Here is a 22,409-nt window from a genome sequence, read left to right as displayed (position 1 = left end):
AACTATAAAATAATACACACAGTACGATAATGAAACTTTGAGAAGATTATTTACTTTTTATACCAATGCAATAAGGACTGACAATATCTCCAGAATAATCTCAGATAGATAACACTGAGATAGCACTGTAGCGTAGCACTGAGATCTTTGTCAAGAGATCAGAGACAGTCACCTAATTCTCCATTTGTAATGTAAAACAATCATACAATTTCTTGATTAGAGACAATATCAAGATTATCTCATGACTGGATTCATAAGGTTAGTCCCAGAGGTTAGGTCAGTAAAACACCTGATGACAATTACAACTACACAGTTTAACATAAACAGGATGACAAATTAACAGTTTTCAGGGTGTGATTTCTGACTGCTATTCATATTATATGTTCTTTTTTAAAACCATGTTTTTCAACCACCAGAGGGCAGTCAGATTCAGTGTCTGTTTCACACCTACTGCCAGGAGAGAGTAGGTTTGCTGAGACAAGTGATGGAGAGACCATCTAAAATGACTGATTTTGATATTTTGGCAACATGTTTTGTCACATGCAGAGATACAACAGTAAGCCATACTGAGGTCTGGGGACCTGCTCCCAAAGGAAGAAAATGTATTAATGAAGTAAGGGGTTTATGGGACATGTAGTTCTATTGGATTGTTATGTGTGGTCCAGCAAGGAAGTAATTTCTCTTCATACTCAGACACATACAACGATCAAAGCGGTGTGGCTTGTTTGACTATTGGAACCACGGCTACAGACAGAAGTGATTTTCAAAAGTGAATGAATATGATATGTATGAGATCCATTTCACTGTGGACTGTTTACAGAGAGACAGTGCAACAGTCTGTATCCATTCCATTCAGCTTCCTCGCTCCAAGTCTCCCAGCACCTGGAATGGCTGGATATCCCCTTTCCACTGAGGTTGGGAGTTGATTTTTAACCATATCCAGAGATGCTTCTGATTACCAAGCTATTCCAGTTTAAATGGATCCAGTCTGTAAAAAAAGTCTTAGTTTATCTGACAAAATTCGAGACAACAAGGGAAAAACAATCTCTTCATGAGTATTACATGCGGGTTCAAAATGAAGTGCTACTTTGTGAAACATCTGTGAATGCTGGAGTTACCAGTGGTTCAGTAAGGGTTAGTATTTAAGACCCTTACACATTTAATTGATTCAGGACTTAAAAGTGACCATTCTGATGTTCAGACAACTACTATGGCTATGAGAATCAACAGGGGCCCCAGAAGCTTAGCAAAACCATGTGGATAAATTGTACCAGGGATGTGTGGTTCAATTCATGTTGCAATCCAGATCGTCTGAGTGTTGCAGAATCCAGTTCAATTAAACCGGATAATCATTTCATGATGGTGAGATTGGGCATTGGAGCCATGATATATTGAAAATATTTAATTTTAGTAAGTAGTCTTATAATTGTGTTTGACTGGATGATACATCATTCTTATGTGAACGTGGACATTATTTTTGTAATGGTGATGAAATTTGCTGAGCTATGAAATGAATATAGCCTTCTTGTCTACGTTTTTTTTTTCTGTGCACAAATTTAGGTGTATAAGCAAAACATTTGTAAAAATGATTTGACTGGTCCATCATTTAACAGTTACTCACATTAATGTTTCCAATTTACAGTTTGGATTCTTCAGCACAGCAGAGAGCAGCTTAACTCCAGACTCTCCCGGTTTATTCCAACTCAGATCCAGCTCCCTCAGGTGTGAGGGGTTTGAATTTAGCACTGAAGCCAGAGCAGCACAGCCTTCCTGTGTTATACCGCAGTCATTTAGCCTTTCAAGGGAGCAAAACACAGGATAAAACAAGAAGTAAAGGGAACATTTTTCTAAGTGTAACTCAGATCTGTTTAAGACCTCATTATTCAGATGAAAGATGTTGTAAATTTCAAGTTCATCACATTATATGTTCAGCCTTTATAACTACGATAGCTGTATGGCATCTTGAAATGAAATCATTGGTTGATCCTTCTCTACTTCAAACATTATTTACTTCAGTGTCTCCAGCTGACAGAGTGGATTCTTCAGTAAAGCACAGAATAATTTCACTCCTGAGTCTCCTGGTTTATTTCCACCCAGTTTCAGCACTCTCAGATGTGAAGGGTAGGAAATCAGAATTGAGGCCAAAGCAGCACAACCCTCTTCTGTTATACTGCAATAACACAGACTACAAAGACAAAGGGTAAAAAAGCTCTGTTAATAATTGTAATAACAAACTGAAGAACTGTTTTTTTTTTCTCACACACATGCAATAATAATAATAATAGCATTCAGATGAATTGCTTGTTGTTTTAGAACAATACACACTCCAGTTCTTCCAGTTTGCAATGTGGATCCTTTAATAGGGCAGACAACAGTTTCACTCCTGAGTCTCCAGGTTTATTCCCACTTAGATTCAGCTCTCTCAGGTGTGAAGGGTTTAAACTCAGAGCAGTGGCCAATGCAGCACAACCGTCCACTGTAATACCACAGTTGTAGAGCCTGCAGAGACAGAAAGAAGCTTCCTTCAATTCTTTGTTCAGTTCAAGCCACAGTAGGAATGAATATAAATGAAGGGTGAATATTTTTAAACACTGTGTAAGAATGTATCCGTCTGCAACGCTATCAAGCATTGCATTTCTGTTCAATAAACTGCATTAAAACCACATCTTACTTTTCAAAGTCAGTTCTGAAAGGTGATAACAGTTCACTAAAGGTCAGTATTCTGTAATACAACTGCTGAACTGAGTAAAATCATATGGCAAAGTTGGTTGATATTTTGACATCACTAACTTCAGTTTCTCCAGTTTACAGTGTGGATTCTCCAGTAAAGCAGAGAACAGCTTTGCTCCCGAGTCTCCTGGTTTATTCCCACTGAGGTCCAGTTCTCTCAGGTGTGAGGGGTTTAAAGACAGAGCTGAAGCCAGAGCAGCGCAGCCCTTCTTCGTAATAGTACAGTTACAAAGACTTCAAAAAGAGAACCAGAGAAAATCTCTTTACTTCCTCAGGTCAGGGCAAAGCATACAGCATACGGCATACACAATAACAATAATGACTATTAAACACTGACTTTATAAAGCAAATTATATGAATGTAATTGTATATAAAATTCTCACCTTAATTTCTCCAGTCTGCAGTGCAAATCTTCCAGTGCAGAGGAGAGCTGTTTCATTCCCGTATCTCCTGGTTTATTCTCACTCAGATCCAGTTCTCTCAGGTAAGATGGATTTGAAGCCAGGGCTGTCGCCAGAGCACCAAAGCCTTTCTCAGTGATGTTGCAGTGGGACAGTCTGAATGAAGAGATGACAAATTCTTAGGATGTTCACAAACAAATAAAAAAATAAAACCTGGAAAGGAGGAGTTAATTCTTATAAAACAAGATCCATAATTGTATGAGAAAAATGTATCGCGAATGTCAGGTCCTTAAACATCAACCAGCGACTTGATCTCATGAAAAAATTTGTTGAATAGTCTGTTTTTGAAAAAGTGTTGTTTGACATAGCTGTCATTACTTTTTTTTTTTTTGAATAATTTTCAAATAAATAATTACTAAAATTATTGTGTGACCAGATACAAAGTTACCATCACCAATTCTAAACACAGGCAAATTTTTTAGTCACACTGAAAATGTCAGTGAAATGTAAGAAAGGAGAAATTGTGACCTCATGTGGACAGAGTACAGAAATGCAGCTATGTCAAATTGGCAAACAAATCAAACAAGTCCACAAGTCAGGATATGATGCCCACTTCATGAAACCCGTTATGACTAGCTAAATGAAATTACAAAGGTAAAAACTCGTAAACTTAACTCACTTCAGTGTCTCCAGCTGACAGTGTGAATTCTTAAGGACAGCAGAAATCAGCTTCAGTCCATTATTCCCTGGTTTGTTTTTGCTCACATCCAGCTCTCTAATATATAATGGATTTGAACTTAGAGCTGAGGCCAGAGCAGCACAACCTTCCTCTTTAAAACTGCAGTCATTCAACCTAAAGAGGGGGACACGCACAGCGACGGGGTCAGAAATCTTAATTTGATCAGTTCAAGGCTCAGCCGCATTATGAGGTAGAATGGTGACCTACATCAGCCTCTCCAGCCTGCAGAATGGGTTTTTCAGCAGAGAAGAAAACATTTTCATTCCTGAGTCTCCAGGTTTATTCCCACCCATGTACAGCTCTCTCACATGGGAGGGATTTGAACTCAGAGCTGAAGCCAAAGCAGCACAGCCTTCCTCCGTTATACCACAATCACACAGCCTGCAGAGAGAGAGAGAGAGAGAGAGAGAGAAAGAGAGAGAGAGAAAGAGAGAGAGAGAAAATTATATTTTTTCAGTCGTGTTATTATTATTTTATTACAGTATTCTACCTCTACTTTATTACTCTTCTTGTAGTGCGACGATAGAAGCATATCTAAGCCCAAGAGGATATGAATTCAGGAATGTCCTCCAACACAAATTCTGGAATATGTATAACCATGCAGTATCCTTCTGTTTTAAAAACTTACATCAGTTACATCAGTAATAAAAAATACAATGCCAATTCAGAAAGTCCTTTCATCACTCACTTTAGTTTTGCTAGTCTGCAGAGTGAATTTTTCAGCAAAAATGACAGCAGCTTCACCCCTGAGTCTCCTGGTTTATTCCCACTGAGCTCCAGCTCTCTCAGGTGACAAGGGTTTGAGCTCAGAGCTGAAGCAAGAGCTGAAAAACCCTCCTCTGTAATGCTGCAGTTACAGAGACTATAGAGAAAGACAAACTTGTACTTAGAAAAAAATATGGAGCACAATGATATCTGAGATTATTTTTGGGATTATGAAATTAAGAAACAATAAACAGCAAGGATAAAAACACAGTGAATTGTTGTCTCATACACTGGGCATGTAAGGTTCTGAATGTTAGATCGAGTCAATTCAAACCCAGTGCATTCTGTAAATAGTCCCAATAGAATCAAAGCACAGGTTTTGTTCATTTTCATGAAGAATGACTCACTTCAGTTTCTCCAGAGTGCTCCGGGGATCCTTTAGCACGCCAGAGAAGAGAGTCACTCCTGAATCTCTTGGCTCATTGTCACTCAGGTCCAGCTCTCTCAGGTGTGAGAGATTTGAAGTCAGAGCTGAGGCTAGAGCAGCACAGCTCTCTGAAGTTATATTGCAGCGTGATAGCCTGAAGACGGAGGAAAAAGACATTGTTCTCCTTCAGCTTAGGATACATTATACTTAGTATCATTGTTATGCACACTGTTGTGAACAGCCTCTCAAACTAGCTATTTCCAAGCTGAAATTTTTTGGCTCTACAACTGAAAAGGGTAAAATGAGCAATTTTAAGTTAAAAGACAAAATTAAGTAGCTTTTTAACATACTATAAAATTAATTTTTTAACATGATTGACCTTAGCTTATTCAGTTTAGTTTGTGGATCCTTAAGTAACTCAGAGAGTAGCTTCACCCCTGAATCTCTTGGTTTATTCTCACTCAGATCCAGCTCTCTCAGGTGTGAGGGGTTTGCTCTCAAAGCTGAAGCTAGAGCAGCACAGCCTTCCTCTGATATATTGCAGTCTGAAAGTCTGGAGTGAAAATCAAGTAAAACTCTTGAGTAATTTGAGAATGCATGTGTAAACTACTATGAAAAGCACTTAAGGTGTCCACTCATTACACTCTGTTGTGGTCCACAATCGCTGGATATACTTTATGTTTTCTTTTCTAAATCACTCCAGCTGTAGTTCTACCCTCAAGGGAGAACATTTATTCAGGAGATAGGAGAGAATGAAAATATCATGGCCTTTAATGACCTTAATACTTCCAGTTTCCAGTGTGGATTCTTCAGTAAAGCTGAGAGCAGCTGAATTCCTGGTTCTCCTTGTTTATTGTGGCTCAGATCCAGCTCTCTGAGGTGTGAGGGATTTGAACTCAGTGCTGAAGTGAGAGAAGCACAGCCTTCCTCACTGATGCCACAGCAGGTCAGACTGTCCAAAGACAAAGAAAGACACCGTACTCTGTCAGCACATAACACCCAAAATATATACAGTTCTTTATGTAATGCATCCATAACAACTAAGAGTTTAGACAAACTTTAAGGATCATACACAGAGAACTCAGGGCACGTGTAATGTTATGAGCTAAAGGGAGAATGGATGCAAGTGCAGGCAAATCTTTACTGAAATCCAAATTATAATCCAGGTCATGGTCAATAAACAGGCAGGGTCTGGAGCGCAGCACACTGGCTACTGGAGCTAGGCAAGATCACAGTCAAGAGTAATCTAAGGCCTGGACACAGGAAGGCTAACAGTGAGAGCAGGACTTACACAGGCAACAGGGCTAAACAAGACTAAGATGGCTAACAGGACACAAGGCTAACAGGACACAAGGCTAACGGCACACAAGGCTAACAAGGTAACAAGGAAAACAAAGAAAAATGGAACAAGGCAAGACTCAGCATGTACAGCTTGTATAAGACTTTGCGAGGGCACAAGGGGAAATACAGAGGTATAGAAATACTCCCCAAACAAGGACGGGACAAACTGTGGAGAGGGGCGAACACAAAAATGAACTATTCTGTAAAGGTGGTCAGCCAGTCAGATCCAACTTAGCTCTGATTGGCCAGGAGACAGGAGGTGGAGACAGAGACCTGACGTGTGTGTTGTTACAGTACACTTTCAAAACATGTACTGAACGGAATAGCAAAAGTAATTATATTGTAAATACTACACTTTAATATGCACTGTTACTGAGTTAAATAGAATTGATGGGAAAAACACATTTTTGTTTCATGTCAAATGATATAAGAAGTCATTAGTGAATACTTTTTATCATACAAAAAGTAGAAAATGCAACCAAATATTGTCTCAGCTCTAGTCATAGCTGTTATGTATTGTAGTAAGTGTATGTTTTAGATGAAACATAACAAACATGCACTGAGATAGATTTTTAAAACATCAGTACTTATTCATAACATACCTCAGTGTTTTCAGTTTACAGTGTGGATTCTTCAGCATAGCAGAGATCAGCTTCAGTCCTGTGTCTCCTGGTTTGTTGTTGCTCAGATTCAGCTCTCTCAGCTGTGAGGGGTTTGAACTCAGGGCCAAAGCCAGAGCAGCACAGCCTTCCTCTGCTATACTGCAGTCACACAGACTAGGAAAGAATAAAAACTGAATTCCATCAGCGTAGAAAAAGATGTAAAACAAAAGCTGAGTTTTCTTGAATTGAATCTGAATCGTCACTGAGTTTAAAGGACAAGATATATGGACAGTTACTGTACACTACACTGGCATAAAGTTAAGCAGGCCCAGAGAAAAACTGAGATGAACTCATCTGACTTGAAACAATGGTCAACACAGCTTCCGTGCGTCCTGCCGTTATTGCCGAAGAAAGAAAAAAAAAAATCAACAACATTAAGACATTTTGCTTTGATTTTGGAAGTTCACTCACTTAAGTTTCTCCAGCTTACAAGCTGGATCCTTGAATGCAGGAGAGAGCAACTTTGCTCCTGCATCTCCTGGTTTATTATGACTCAGATCCAGCTCTCTCAGGCGTGAGGGATTTGAACTTAAAGCTGAAGCCAAAGCAGCACAACGCTCCTCTGTAATATTGCAGACTCTCAACCTGCAGAAACACAGGATTCTTCATTAGCCTTGTTTAGCATGTACTATGCTTCTGTGTTACATGAATTACTTTTAAATATAGTTACCTGAGTGTCTCCAGTTTGCAGTTCTGATCTTTTAATAATGCAGAGAGCAGCTTCACTCCTGAATCTCCTGCTTTGTTCTCACTTAGATCCAGCTCTCTCAAGTGTGAAGGGTTTGAACTCAGACTTGTTGCCAGGGCAGCACAGCCTTCATCTGTAATACTGCAGTTAAGAAGCCTGCAAAGAAAAGGCATAGGACAGCATAGATAGACACTGGAGATTATTTTGAAACAAATAAGAAGTAGAATTAAGTCAGTACATTCATACTGCAGACAGTGTTGTGAAAGATGACAAATAAAATAATAGTTTAATTCAGATTAATAATTCCAAAGACCACTATTGCATTATCACAATCCAAATCAGAATCAGGACATCCTAAGGATACAAAACCCTGGGGAAACTGAAATGAGCAACATAAGGTCAGAAAAAGACAGTAAAAACTGCTTTAGAAATGTTCTCGTCGAAACTGTAAGTCATTATGTGTTATTTTGTATGAAATGTCATGTTGAAATGAATAAGAGAGATGAAAGGGGAGAGATAGCTCTGGACAGAGAGTGCTGGACAGAGTCTGGAACTTCAATTCAAATATTAAAGTTTTCTGACAAAAAAATATGTTAAATATGGACTTTCTCGCATTGAAGTCTTTTTAATGATGATCATACTGAGCTCTTCATGATTTGCCAAATTTGATATTTATTTCATGAGACCAGGTCGTGTGTAATGTACTGCAGAGGCTGAGAAGAATGGCCTCTCTCCTGTAACAGTTCAGTTCATATTTTTTTCTCTATTTGTAAAAGCATCTGCCTTCTTGGTTGTACACCGCACTTACTGGAGAAGGTTTGAAGCAGAAATAACACATTAATAAGTACATATAATTGTAATTAGCTTCAAAGAAAATATAATATTTTCATTGTAGAAATGTATAGAAGAGAGAGTATAATTACACTAGGGTTCAAATTAAAAAATGTGGTGAAAATTCTTGACATGTTGTCAAATTGGCAGTCCTATTCACTATGGAACATTTTCTGTCGGCAATAACTGGTATCACTTCTACTACACAGTAAATAAAACATAATTGATTTTCCATGGTGATGTTTTCTTGATATTTTGGCACTGCACCCACCCTAGTGCTGTGACTCTACACTCTGGATTCTCGAGCACAGTTGAGAGCAATTTCACTCCTGAATCTCCTAATTTATTCCCACTCAAATCCAGCTCTCTCAGGTGAGAGGGGTTTGTAGTCAGAGCTGAAGCTAGAGCAGCACAGCCTTCCTCTGTTATACTGCAGCATGACAGCCTGCAACAGAGAGACAAAAGGTTTTACATTTCCTCAGTTTGTAACAAAATATAACACGTTCAACATCAAGTCCCATTAGTTGAAATAAAGCACTGCCCAACATGAAATCAAGGTCATTATGCTTAATGTGTACTGAACCATGCCTGTTTTTGTGGCTTGGATTTGGATTAAAAAGCTTGGCCTGCACAGCCATTCTGCATCTCTGAGACAAAGGTAGTAAGTATTACATAAAGCAGTGGTAAAAATGAATAAAGGCAGTAGTTATTGTGAGTTAAGGCACAAGTTAACCTCAGAAAATAGAGTTAAGCTCACTAACACACTGCTACACTAATATAAATTACACTAAGTTATTTGTACCATTTCATTGCCACCTGACTGATCAACAGAGAGTTGAATATGATTACTGAAATTTAGGGATTTTGTATTTTGCTTACTTCAGTATTTTCCACTGTGACTCCCTCAGTGCTATACACAGCTGCTTCACTCCACCATCCCGTGGATTGTTCCTGCTCAGTTCTAGTTCTTTCAGGTGTGAGGAGTTTGAACTCAAAGCTGAAGCCAGAACACCACAGCTTTCCTGTGTAATACTGCAGTTGTAAAGCCTGGAGAAAGATGGGGAGAGAAAAATTCGAATTTTCTCAAAATCTCCATAAACAGAATCCCATTCTAACATTGATAAAGACAGAGAGAAGGTGGAGGTGATGGAGTGGAGGCACTACATTTGATAACTTAAAAACTGACTGAAAGCAATTTTGTAACGTTACAAACCTCAGTTTCTCCAATTTGCAGTTTGGATCCTTCAGCACAGAGGAGAGAAGTTTCATTCCTGACTCTCCTGGTGTGTTCTCACTCAGGTCCAGTTCTCTCAGGTGTGAGGGGTTGGCACTTAGACCTGCAGCAAGAGCCGCACAGCCTTCTTCTGTGACACTGCAGTCATACAGACTGCAGAAAAAGAGAGTGGTAGAAATTATAATTATAATTATAATTATTTTGATTGATCTACAGTTAAATATTGAACCTATTGCTCTACAACACTAATATCAGTTTTATATCAATACATATTTTGGTATTTTAAAATAATAATACCTCACCTCAGTTTCTTCAGTCTACAGTGTAGATTCTTCAGCACAGCAGAGAGCAGCTTCACTCCTGAGTCTCCAGGTTTATTCTCACTCAGATCCAGCTCTCTCAGGTGTGCAGGGTTTGAAATTAGAGTTGAAGCCATGGTAGCACAGCCTTCCTCTGTAATGCTGCAGTTACACAGACTACAGGGAGAGAGGGAGAGAGGGAGAGAGAGAGAGAGAGAGAGAGAACTGTTATTTCCTCACCTATGGAATAAATAAGCCCATGCACTGTCTCTATCTGTGAAGGCAAATGGCAGACACTTCTGACCATTTAATCATTTCAGCAGTAAAACATATATTTTCATTTGTGGAAATGATACTCACTTCAGTACTTTTATTTTACAGCGTGGATCTTTTAGTAAAGCAGAGAGTGACTTCATTCCCAAGTCTCCTGGCTTGTTCTTGCTCAGATCCAAATGTCTTAATTGTGATGGATTTTGATTTAGAGCTGAAGCCAGAGTTGCACAGCCATCCTCTGTTATGCTGCAATCAGCCAGTCTAAGTAAAAAAGGAAAAAATGCTTAACACACACAAAGACATAAAAGAAACAATGATAGTTTATAAGAATTGGGCTGCTACACCACTAGGTGACTAGGCAATTTGGACGAATATTTAGTAGATAGCTTGACTTGTCCTCCTTTGATTCTTATGACTCTTATTAGAGTAGGAAGAAAACCTTGTCACTAGGAAGTGAAGGGACTTGAGAGATCCATGAGATGTGTCTATGGCTATGGAATATGTGATAAAAACATTCCATGGTCAACGACTTGCTATTGTATTCACATGTGTCACAGTCCATAGTCTCAGGACACTACGGACCTCAGGACCTCAGTCATGCACTGAATGACAGTCACATCCAAAGCACCAGAGGCATCCAGCCTGAGTGTTTTGTTTTTCTGAAACATGTATATTCTATTTTACCAAAACTTTACCTCAGTGTCTCTAGTTTACATTGTGGATTCTTTAGTACAGCAGAGAGCAGTTTCACTCCGGAGTCTCCTGGTTTATTTCCACTGAGATCCAGTTCCCTCAGGAGTGATGGATTTGAATTAAGAGCTGAAGCCAGTGTAGCACAGCCATCCTCAGTTATGCTGCAGTTATACAGCCTGCAGAGAGGTTGGGTGTACTATATTTAGTTTTGCTCATGAACTAGCGGCAAACATTGACCGATTCATTTTTATGAATTTGTTTTTATCTGTAAATAGACTACTGTAACCCACTATTAGACCGCCTGCTTTAATTCATCTACTGTTAATCAGTCAGAACCAGGATGGACACAAATGGAAAAGAGCTGGTTTCAAGGAAAGGCAAATGTAATTGGTAAACAGCAGATCCTGACCAGAAACTGTGCAAAATGCCATACAGACTATCATCCCATTACAGTTTATGACTACAAAAATGTTCAAGCTCTGTTGAGTACTCATTTCTCATTGGATATTCACCTTAGTTTCTCAAAATAACAATGAGGATCCTCCAGCAGAGCAGAGAGCTGCTTCACCCCTGAATCTCCTGGTTTATTCTCACTCAGATCCAATTCTCTCAGCAATAAGGGGTTTATACCTAAAGCTAAAGCCAGAGAAGCACATGCTTCTTCCACAACAGGACTTTTCAACAACCTGCAGAGAGATTAGCAACATAATTGACTTTACAGGAGTAATGCGTAAGATTTTGTAAAGCATTTCGACCCAGCTTTTGTAAAAGCATAATGTTTGATCAATTCATCTTCGAGAGTATTTTTCCATGATGTGTATTGCACCTGAGTTTCTCGAGCTTGCACTGCGGATTCTCTAATAAACTGTTGAGCAGTTTGTATCCTGAGTCTCCAGGGTCATTCCCTCTGAGATCCAACTCTCTCATGTGCGAAGGATTTGAAGTCAGAGCTAAAGCCAGAGCTGTACAACCCTCCTCTGTAATATTGCAGTTATGCAGCCTGCAGAGAGGGGGATAGAGGAAGAGAGACAGAGAGAAGGACATAGACAGAGACTGATGTCAAACAGAACGTGGAGTTCTGGTCGTGAGTATTTCTATAATATATCCTGTAACTCATTCTGAAATACTGTAAGTTACTGATTATATGAATTCAGAAAGGAAATAGACTTCTATTTGAATCTTTTGTCTCCTACACACATCACTCACTTAAGCTTCTCCATTTTACAGTGTGAATTCTTCAGTACTGTCGAGAGCAGATTCATGCCTGATTCTCCTGGTTCATTGTGGCTCAGATCCAGCTCTTTCAGGTGCGAAGGGTTTGACCTCAGTGCCACCGCTAGGGCAGCACAGCCTTCCTTTTTAATGCCACAGTTCTCTAGTCTGTGCAGAGATAGAAATAACATTTTCTCAGTTCAGCACACAATGTAGAGCAGTTATCTGTCTAACACATTGATAATGAGTTATCTGTGAGTTACAGTGCACAAGGCTTTTTAGATGTACTAAGTTACTCAAACATCTCATTTGTACTATGGTGGGTGAACAACACTTGAGGCATATTAAGAGATCATACCTGGTAAGAGGCTAAGACACTGTGTCATAATTGCTCAATTAATGATATACTACAATGGTAAAATAAAATAAAAAGACTAAAGAATTCAGATATGTACTTCAGAGCTTCCAATTTGCAGTGCGTGTCCTTCAGTAGATCAGACAACAGCTTCACACCTGGGTCTCCCAATTTATTTTCACTAAGGTCCAACTCTCTCAGATGTGAGGGGTTTGTAGTCAGAGCTGAGGCTAGAGCAGCACAGCCTTCCTGTGTTACACTGCAGTTGCTCAGCCTGCATATAAAAAGAAGAAGCAATTTCATCGTCTTAGAAAACAGCAAAAACGCTTGCCAACACTTAAGCTGCAATATACATGGATTTTGCTTGTCTGTTTGCTATACACCAAATGATGTCTCTCTTGAGTGGTATGATATCAGTAGTGATTCAGATAATACTTTGGTGAATTACTGATCAAAATACAAACTTGAGTTTCACGAGTCTACAGTGTGAATCCTCCAGTAAAGCAGAAAGTGACTTCAGTCCTGGGTCCACTTGTTTATTTTCACTCAGATCAAGCTCCTTCTGGAATAGGGGGTTAACACCCAAAGTTAAACCCAGAGAGACACAGGCTTCTTCTGCAATATGACTTTTCAGTAACCTGCAACAAAATAAGAATAATGGATTTTTGAAAGTTTCAATTTATCTAACTTGTAATTCCAAGCCCCCTTTAAAAGCTCAGGAAATTGCCTTAGTATGAACTGTTCACTCACTATTTTCATGTTGTTTTTAAGATGTCTATTAGTCATACTGAAACAAAGAGGGGGCCACTATAGTCTGATATAAGCTCATATCAGCTCATTCATGTATTGAAGAAATTATCACCTCAGTTTCTCCAGTTTACAGTGTGGGTCCTTTTGTAAATCAGTAAAGAGCTTCACCCCAGTTTCTCCAGGATCATTCCCTCTGAGATCCAGCTCTCTCAGGTGTGTAGGATGTGAGCTCATTACTGAAGCCAGGGCAACATATCCTTCCCCTGTGATACAACAGTGTGAAATTCTGGAGAGAGGACACAAAGTCACAAATCATTTCTCTGGATGAAAAACAAAATCTGTTACTTATGGAGTTGTAATAATATGTTTATAATGGTGGACATCTGTAGTAGATGTTAAAGGATCTAAAAGATTGTTTTGACTTTAGAGCAGACTGCTGTCTGATTAGATTACAAAAACATTGATGTAGGTTTATTCATTACAGAACACAGTATATATCTAAATACTTAAAAAATAAAGAGAATCAATTGATCAGTAATAGACCAAAAAAGAAAAAATAACTACAAACAGCGAGAATCCCTTTGGAACTTTTTTACTGCACTCAGAGGATCTGAGCACATGTATGTATCACTGATGGATAGAAGGTTTTTCAGCTCAAACAAAATCTTTAGTGAATTATTTGACATGTTAAATCAATGATGAACACCTCAGCTGTCAATGAAGTAATAAAACCAGTCTATCAATATTCTGTGAGACTATGAACAATCAGCCTGGCTGAGCTTAAGTTTCCTCATTTTTAAAACTGAGAAAATTAATTGTCACTTAGGTGATTGATTAGGTAAACCATGAATAAAATACATAGGTCTTGACCCGAATATGTCAGTGGAGACTCTGACTCTCATCTAATAGGCAGGACTGGAACCAGCCAAGGAGTGTGACAGTCACATCTAAGAGAGTTTCCAAGCAATACTAGTATACAGCAACACTAGAATCCAATAGTGTACATTTTGGAAGACTGTGTCATAAACAGCTGTTAGGTCAAGGAGAACAAACATTTTGAATAACAAACAGGTACTAGAAAGTCATTTAACATGTTAACCAGAGATTCTGACATATTGCTATGTTTAATCCAAAACTCGTACTAGGATTACACAAACATCTGCTGGAAGTATGTGTGATTTGAATAAGATAAAAGGAGCATGGATGAGTGGGTATTTGAAAGAGGTCTTTTTTTCTGACATCAAAAGCTTTGTGAAAAAATATGTCCAAGTAAAAAAATATTCCCCCCCCCGAGAAGAATTCTTCTTCATTTTGGGAAGAAGAAAATGGCATATGTAGAGAGAATCTTAAATGTTGTCTGTAATCCCCATTGTTACCTGTAATTGCATTCCTTATTTATTATTTACGGAGTGAGTCTCTCCCAAGCATATGAACTTTTTTTTAAGAGCATAATATATGTTATACTACTGCTGCACATTGTAAAGACTGTCATGATTTTACCTCAGAATCTCCAGTTTACTGTTTGGATTCAGCAGCACAGCAGAGAGTAGCTTGATTCCGGAATCCCTCAAGTGATTGTTACTCAGATCCAACTCCCTCAGGTTTGAAGGATTTGAGTTCAGAGCAGAGGCCAGTGTTGCACAGCTTTTCCTTGTGAGCTTGCATTCAGCCAACCTTTTCACAAACAGAAATTATAAATAAGTTTTTAAGTTTTTTTATTACACCCAGCTGTGATAAGCTGAAAGTAACCTTTGAAACAAAAGTGATTGTACCTTAGTATCTCTAATATGCAGTTTGGATCCTCCAGCCCAGCAGAAAGCAATTTCAATCCAGAATCCTGCAGTCTATTGTTACTCAGGTCCAGCTCTCTCAGACTGCAGGACGGTGAGGTGAGAACTGTGATTAAAGCTGAGCAGCCTCTCTCTGTTAAGTCACAGTCATTGAGCCTAAATGTAAAAATAATGAACGGCAAATTAATAAATCCAGCTGTAAGATAACACATCTCCATGGATTCTTCAACTCAGCCATAGAATTTGCTTTTAACCAAACAGTATCTTCACAGCATAACTGTATTTGATCAATATGCATCTACTGCCTGTGATGGTTGACAGGTCTGAAAAAAGCATTATCTGTGTTGAATATACTTGATTACAGTGCATATCGATTAATAAATAAATATGTTTATTAATAAGAACATTAATATATAACATTTAGTTGTAGTCATATGACAGCCTCACTGGAACAGACTGACTGATTCATTCTCATGAATATGTTACTGGACAGTAACCCCTGTGCCTGTTTACAGGAAGCTACTGAAGCAACGTTTGTTTTAGAAAACTTGTAGGAAATCCAGTTTTACTTACAGAGCTGTTCTGGAGGCTTTGACCACTGGCAGAAGCCTCAGAAGACACTCATCTGATCTGATGAACTTCTTCAGGTCAAACACATCTAGCTCCTCTACTGACGTCAGCAAGACAAAGACAACAGCTGACCACTGAGCAGGAGAGAGTTCAGCTTTGGAGAGGCTCCCTGAAGTCAGGTAGCTTTGGATCTCCTCCACCAGTGAATGGTCATTAAGCTCACTTAGACAGTGGAACAGGTTGATGGATCTCTCTGGAGATGGACTCTCACGGATCTTCTCCTTAATGTATTGGGCTGTTTCATTATTGGTTGGTGTGAAGAGTCCTTTGTGTGCCAATGGAAGGGAGTATGAATGCAAGAGAGCCTGATTAGACTCAAGGGAGAGACCCAAAAGGAAGCGGAGGAAAAGATCCAGGTGTCCACTCTCACTCCTCAGGGCTTCATCCACGGCACTCCTGTGTAGGCTGAATGGAGAGGTTGTACTGAACACTGACCATCTCCAGGACTTTTCTTTAGACATTATGTTGGTGTTGTTGATTATGTACATCAGAAGCACATATAAGGCGGCAAGAAATTCCTGAATGCTCAGATGGACAAAGCTGTACACTCTTCCTAAGCACAAGCCATTCTCCTCCCTAAAGACCTGGGTGCACATTCCAGAGTACACTGATGCCTCTACAACATCGATGCCACACTCTATAAGGTCTTCTTCATAGAATATCAGATTGCCTTTTTGGAGCTGTTCATATGCCAGTTTTCCCAGTGACAAAATGCTCTCTTTGTTCAGGTGTGTATCTGTCTCCTTATGCTCGTCATACTTCCGATTCTTCTTATTGGTCTGGAATATCAGGAAGTAGGTGTACATTTGAGTCAGAGTTTTTGGGATGCTTGCATTCTCTGCCCCAGACAACATTCTCTCTAGGACAGTGGCTGAAATCCAACAGAAGACTGGAATGTGACACATGATGTGCAGGCTCCTTGATGATTTCATGTGTGTGATGATTCTGTTGGCCAGGTTCTGATCACGAACTCTCTTCCTAAAGTACTCGTCTTTCTGTGGGTCATTGAATCCTCGTATCTCTGTTACCTGGTCAACACAGTCAGGTGGGATACGACCGGCTGCTGCTGGTCTAGTTGTTATCCAGAGCAGAGCGGAAGGCAGCAGATTTCCCTTGATGAGATTGGTCAGCACAATATCCAGTGGGGCTGCCTCTGTTACATCAGACCACGTTTCATTATTCTGAAAATCCAGTGGAAGTCGACACTCATCCAAGCCATCGAGGATAAATAAAACTTTGTGATTGTTATTGGTGGTTAAATTCAGTTCCTTTGTCTCGATGAAAAAGTGATGGAGAATGTCCATCAAACTGCGTTTTTCTGTTCTCTGGCAGTTCAGCTCCCGGAAAGGAAGTGGAAATATGAACTTAATACCTTGATTGGCTTTTCCTTCGGCCCAGTCCAGAATGAACTTCTGCACAGACACTGTTTTTCCAATGCCTGCGATTCCCTTTGTCAGTACAGTCCTGATGGGTTTGTCTTGTCCAGGTATGGGTTGGAAGATGTCAGCACATTGTATTGGTGTTCCTGGTGCTGCTGTTCTCCTGTAGGCTGTCTCAATCTGTCTGACCTCATGTTCATTATTGACCTCTCCTCTTCCTCCTTCTGTGATGTAGAGCTCTGTGTAGATCTTATTGAGGAGAGTAGGGTTTCCTTGTTTTGCTATTCCCTCAAACATACACTGATACTTCTTCTTCAGATTTGATTTTAGTTCATGATGACCAGTCACAATCAGCTCATCTGGATCACAGTTGATAGAACATGATAATAGTTATGCATAATGTAGAAGGATAAAAGGAATTATTTATCAAGTCAATTTTAAGCTGCAGATCATGACAGCCAGTGTTGACGGCTACAATGTTATCTGCGATATGGATGAAGGGTGGTCAGTGATTATTCCTCAATGATTACAGCAGAAACTTAAATGTTTTATGAAATGTATCACATAAAAACCACAGAATTCCCCCATCAAGCCTAAACATGCCATTTATCATTTATCTAATTTTGCAAAGTTCTCACTGTTCTCCAGAAGGTCAGCAAGGTCAGTGTGGTTCATGTTCTTTAGAAAGCACATTGTAATCCTCAGGGCGCCTTCCCTGGCACTGCTCTCGTTCTCCTTTAGACTCCAAAAACATTGTGAAATATCCTCACTCAGAAGTTTCTTAAATCTCTTTAGTTCATCCTTCACAAAGGTCATGATCTTGTTCTCGAGAACCTTGAGTAAATAAAATTAAACAAATTACTTTGAAAATAACAAATGAGAAACTGCATTGTAACGATCATGTGTTAACAATGGTACTTTTTTGGGTATGGGAGACAATTTCATAAAATCTCTTGATTTTCTTTTTTAACATTCCTAACATAAATTGTCTCCAATGCAAGGTGATATCTAATTAATTCGCAAATTTTATTCTGCAATGAAATCATTCTAATGAGGTCAAAGCATTTAAATTCTTTATTTTTGGTTATGTCATTCTGTCATAATGTCAACATTTATGGTGCTCTAATGATGAAAAATCCAAACACTGTGCATTTCTGTTTAAAAGAGACAAAACACCTGAAATACTGAAGTCAGTTCCTTTAGAAAGTCCTGTTTGGACTGATCACTAGGCATGTCTGATTGTGATTTCTCCCTTTGGACTCTGCAGAAAAAGCGAATTCAGCAAACATACGCTTCAGATAACAGTCTGTTCACAAAAAAAGTGCTTTCACACTGGATTGTCGCATCCATTGTTGCACTACAATGCTACAATAAAGCTGCAAAAGGCAATGAAGTGAAATTACGCTTGCAGTATTCCTCTGGGAAAATTTGCTCAGAAAGATTATGTAAATTATTGATCACCTACTGGAAGTAAAACACATCTCTAATAAGTTGTCAAGGACAGCGGGGTTATTTTTACTATGGAGCAGAGCTGCATACTACTTGTACATACACAGCAGGTAACAGAGAGTGTCCACAAAGAATCAAAATCAGGTCTGATGGATTTAGAAAGGAGTTCCAAATATATTCACCCGCCCTCTTTATCAACTCCAGGCTTTGACTGTGTCAGGTTGGGTAATATTTCTGAAAAATCAGAATGAAATGATTAATACCTTTTGTGAACTGGAATTGTTTCCTTTCTTAGGTTGAGAGGAGAATCCTTTGACCAGTTACTTTTCATAGAAACACAACTGGGTTCCAGTAGGTTTGATTCTTGCTGCAGCGCACTGCGAGTGACAACATGAAAAATGACATAATGAATAATTTACTGAAACTAGAATAATGATTCATACATATTCAGAAAAATTATGTGACACGGTCACTCTTAAGTGATGTAAAGTGAGGTGATACTTTGAGTGTGAAACTTGTCTTTCTTGCCTCCATGTAAAATCAGCATTAAGCTTTTGCTCCCTTCGCTGAAAATATGAGATTCTACTACTACCACTACTACCACTAATAGTTAGTAATGTTATTACTGGTTACTACTATCAATTTAAACAATTATCTTCAGATCAAAACCATAAATATATGGTTATATACCTTTGTTCATTTGGAAAAATCCCCTTTCTGAGGTTTAGAGGAGAATCTTTTGAACAACTGCTTTTCATGGAGATGCAGCTGGACTCAGGTGTTTCTGGTCTTTGGACACTGTGATTAGCATAAAAGCAAACATTTATGAATGACCATTCAGACAGTGTCATGTCATGATTGTGGGAAATACATTTGTGGATCTGTTTGACAGAGAACTACCAATAATCAAAAATCAGTAAAGTCTGGTGCATTTCCACTTCATTCTTCAATGGGGATACATACCTCCCATGAGGAAGATTTTCTTGATAAACAGCCAACATGACTTAAACAGGGTGTTTTTGCTGAACAGGTTTTCAGCACTTACTTTCATTTTCTGTCTCACTATCACCTGATGCATGTAAGCATGGCAGAAAATATGCAAATAATGATAATATAAAGGCTTTATTTATTCATTTATTTGTTCATTTTTTTTTATTTATTAAAGGATTTGGATTCAAAAATATTAGTGTAGTTTACATTGTTAGGGTTACATCAGAGGCTGGCAATCATGCGGATAAATAGAGATGTTTGTTTCAGTTTTAGCCAGCTATTCATTGTACAGAGAAACAAGGTGCATTACAGACAGAAAGGTCCTTCAAAAATAATTGAGGTCTTGTTTTGCATTGTTAGCTTGTTAATGTCAAATTTAATATTTTTGGGAGCTTACAGAATACTTCTGACAGCACTGAATATTTTTGTATGTGTGCAGTTTTGGATTATGCATCATTACTAATATTATACTGCTTTATTGCTGGGAGTAGTGCTGTTTACCATGTGTAATATTGAAGCTATGATAAATAGATAAAGTAAAATATGTAATGTAAAAAACTAGCTTAAGATTCCTTCACAGTGGTGATCATTTCCATACCTTGCTGCATTTGGAAATTCTTCTTTGAATTCCAGCACATCTGTTTTTGCTCTGTCATTCCTTATGGTCACATAGTTGGGAAAATGTGTGTCAGAGATGCTCTGATAAGTGCGGCTATGATGAAACAGAGGGAGAAAAAATTAAATTGGTTTCTGTGGATTCCTGAAAACATGGCCACTTGCAAACACACAGAAACAAACTCACCTCTTAGCTGAAGAATGTCCCAGTGTTTGACTCCTTTTGGATACAGCACCTCCGTCAGTCTGCTTGGAGAGACTTATTTTATGGGCACTGTGACCCACAATATCCTTTGAGGAATTCATTTTAAAGGCAAACTCCTCCTATTTAGGGGAGACATGGAGTGCAGGAGGAGTCACAGACTGAGACCACCGGAACAAAGCAATGAATAAATTCCATGAAGTAACACACATCCACATAGTTACAAACTCTTGATCTTGAATATTTACTGCATCTTATTCTTCTGTGGCCCACAAATACATTTTGGCTAAATAAGTTAGGACAAATATTAACAATCCATTTCTATTACAGAAAAATGGAGAAACATCTGCAGGTTAAGATGCCACAAGAGGTTTAAATTGTATTACATACTTTATCTTTATCTTTTATCTTTATCTTATTAATCTGCATGCCGACAGTTACTAAAAAAAAAAAAACCCTCATTGAACAATTCCAACTATTACCAAGCCTAGGCCCTGTGAAAGCCAAATGGAAGCTTACAACAACATTGTTCTACATCATGGTGTCTGCACTGGTCTCAACTTACTCATATTACTTGTCTATAATATTACTTGGCTTCACTGTAATGAATAATCAGGGAAAAAGAACAGCATGCAGTCAAAAAAAAATCCACATGGAAAGAATGTCTTGCAAATTATTACTGTGATCTTCGATCTGTTGTGCTTCAGTGAATCGTTGACAGATGAAGACACTGGGCATTCCCTCTGAATCACCTTCACACTTTGTCACACTGCTCACTCATACTTGGAACCAGTTCCCCATTTGTGTGCTCTGTCCTGTCTGTCTACTGAGTGACGCTTATTCTGCTCTCTTTTTCATATACAGACTGTGCCCTGTAAGTAAACAGCCGTGCCAGCAGAAGAGGTTGGACATGGTCCCGCACCCTGTCAGCATTGCATCAAGAAAGTGGAATGTGCATTTATCAGATTTTAACATCACAGCTGTAGAATGCCAGAAATTTTGGTCACCCTCGAGAATCAGTATTTCTGTAAAATGATGAAAATCTGTTTGGGGAAAAAATAGTTTCCAAATTCACTTATCTGGGTTGCTCCTTTCACCATAAAACCAGAGAAACAGGAAACAATAACCAAATAAATGTTTTTCTACATATTTCTCCTTGAACGATAAAGAAACATTTACGTAAATGCACATTGAGAATAAGGAAGTTATGACTCTCAGCAGTGTCAGTTTAGAGCAGTATATCTTAAGTGTGTCTGCGCTCACAGACCTGACTCAAATCACTGGCAGCTAGATAACAGGCTGGTCAACTGAATCATGTTCTCAGAACAGAAGAAGCACAGGCCAGCAGTGACTCAGATTAGTTTATTTAGCATGTATAAAATCAAACATTAATCTAAGTTTGTAACATACACTGCAGTACTGTTTCAGTGGACCGACAAACTGAATTCAGTTTTTGTTAGAACTGGCTAATGAGTCAATCATTAGTTTCACCTGTGCTTCGGTCATTAAGTCTGCTTTTGAGTTTGTTTATAAACGCTTACGTTTCTGTTCTTCTTTGCAAAGTCTTTTGTTAAGATCAAGCCATGTTCCTCTGGGTTCTTTGATAAGGTAGAGCCTAGTTATACTGGGGTCTTGGTTGAGATTAAGTGCTGTTCCATTAGTTATAGTTATAGTTGATCTGTCTGCAAACAAACACACACACACATACACACACGCACACACATTTGTATGTATGTGTGTGTGCGTAGGCTTCAGGGTATGTGATGCAGATCTATCATACAGGTCTTGCATACAGCACTCTTTCCCCTGCCCAATGTGACTCTCGTATCATACTGATATTAAAAAGCTCTTGGTCCAATGTGATGCATTGCATTCATAAACATTACAGTAGTTGCCACAAATAAAAGAATATTTGTGTCCACTCACCTCCCCAACCATGTCCTGGACAAAGTGATGACATTATCCCGAATTCTTGTTGTTGTCTGTTCCTATATGTAACAACTATACATGTCTC

At 38.8% G+C, this 22,409-nt stretch overlaps 1 protein-coding gene across 1 annotated transcript; it reads right to left on the bottom strand.

Moving 5' to 3' along the window:
- Positions 1-1,617: 1,617 nt before the first annotated feature.
- LOC115826606 (NLR family CARD domain-containing protein 3-like) lies at positions 1,618-22,333 on the bottom strand. Its single transcript, XM_030790486.1, has 15 exons — positions 22,322-22,333; positions 17,778-17,973; positions 15,704-17,498; positions 12,691-12,864; positions 11,848-12,023; positions 11,536-11,653; positions 11,026-11,199; positions 10,061-10,234; positions 9,738-9,911; positions 7,676-7,849; positions 7,417-7,590; positions 6,946-7,119; positions 2,791-2,964; positions 2,326-2,499; positions 1,618-1,795 (listed from the first exon to the last, which is right to left on the bottom strand). The coding sequence occupies exons 1-15, from the start codon at positions 22,331-22,333 to the stop codon at positions 1,618-1,620; spliced, it is 4,041 nt and encodes a 1,346-aa protein (XP_030646346.1).
- Positions 22,334-22,409: the final 76 nt, after the last annotated feature.

The sequence above is a fragment of the Chanos chanos genome, chromosome 13, assembly GCF_902362185.1.
Source record: "Chanos chanos chromosome 13, fChaCha1.1, whole genome shotgun sequence".
NCBI lineage: Eukaryota > Metazoa > Chordata > Actinopteri > Gonorynchiformes > Chanidae > Chanos > Chanos chanos.
Note: the sequence above shows the minus strand (reverse complement) of the source record. Positions and strands in the feature narration are given on the sequence as shown.

Excerpts from the sequence above, each read along its gene's own strand:
- LOC115826606 (XM_030790486.1), bottom strand. Across the intron at positions 12,865-15,703 it reads AAAGCCTCCAGAACAGCTCT|GCTGAGCAACTGCAGTGTAA; the intron begins GTAAGTAAAACT and ends TTTTATATGCAG. Across the intron at positions 2,500-2,790 it reads TGTAAACTGGAGAAACTGAA|GCTCTACAACTGTGGTATTA; the intron begins GTTAGTGATGTC and ends CTGTCTCTGCAG.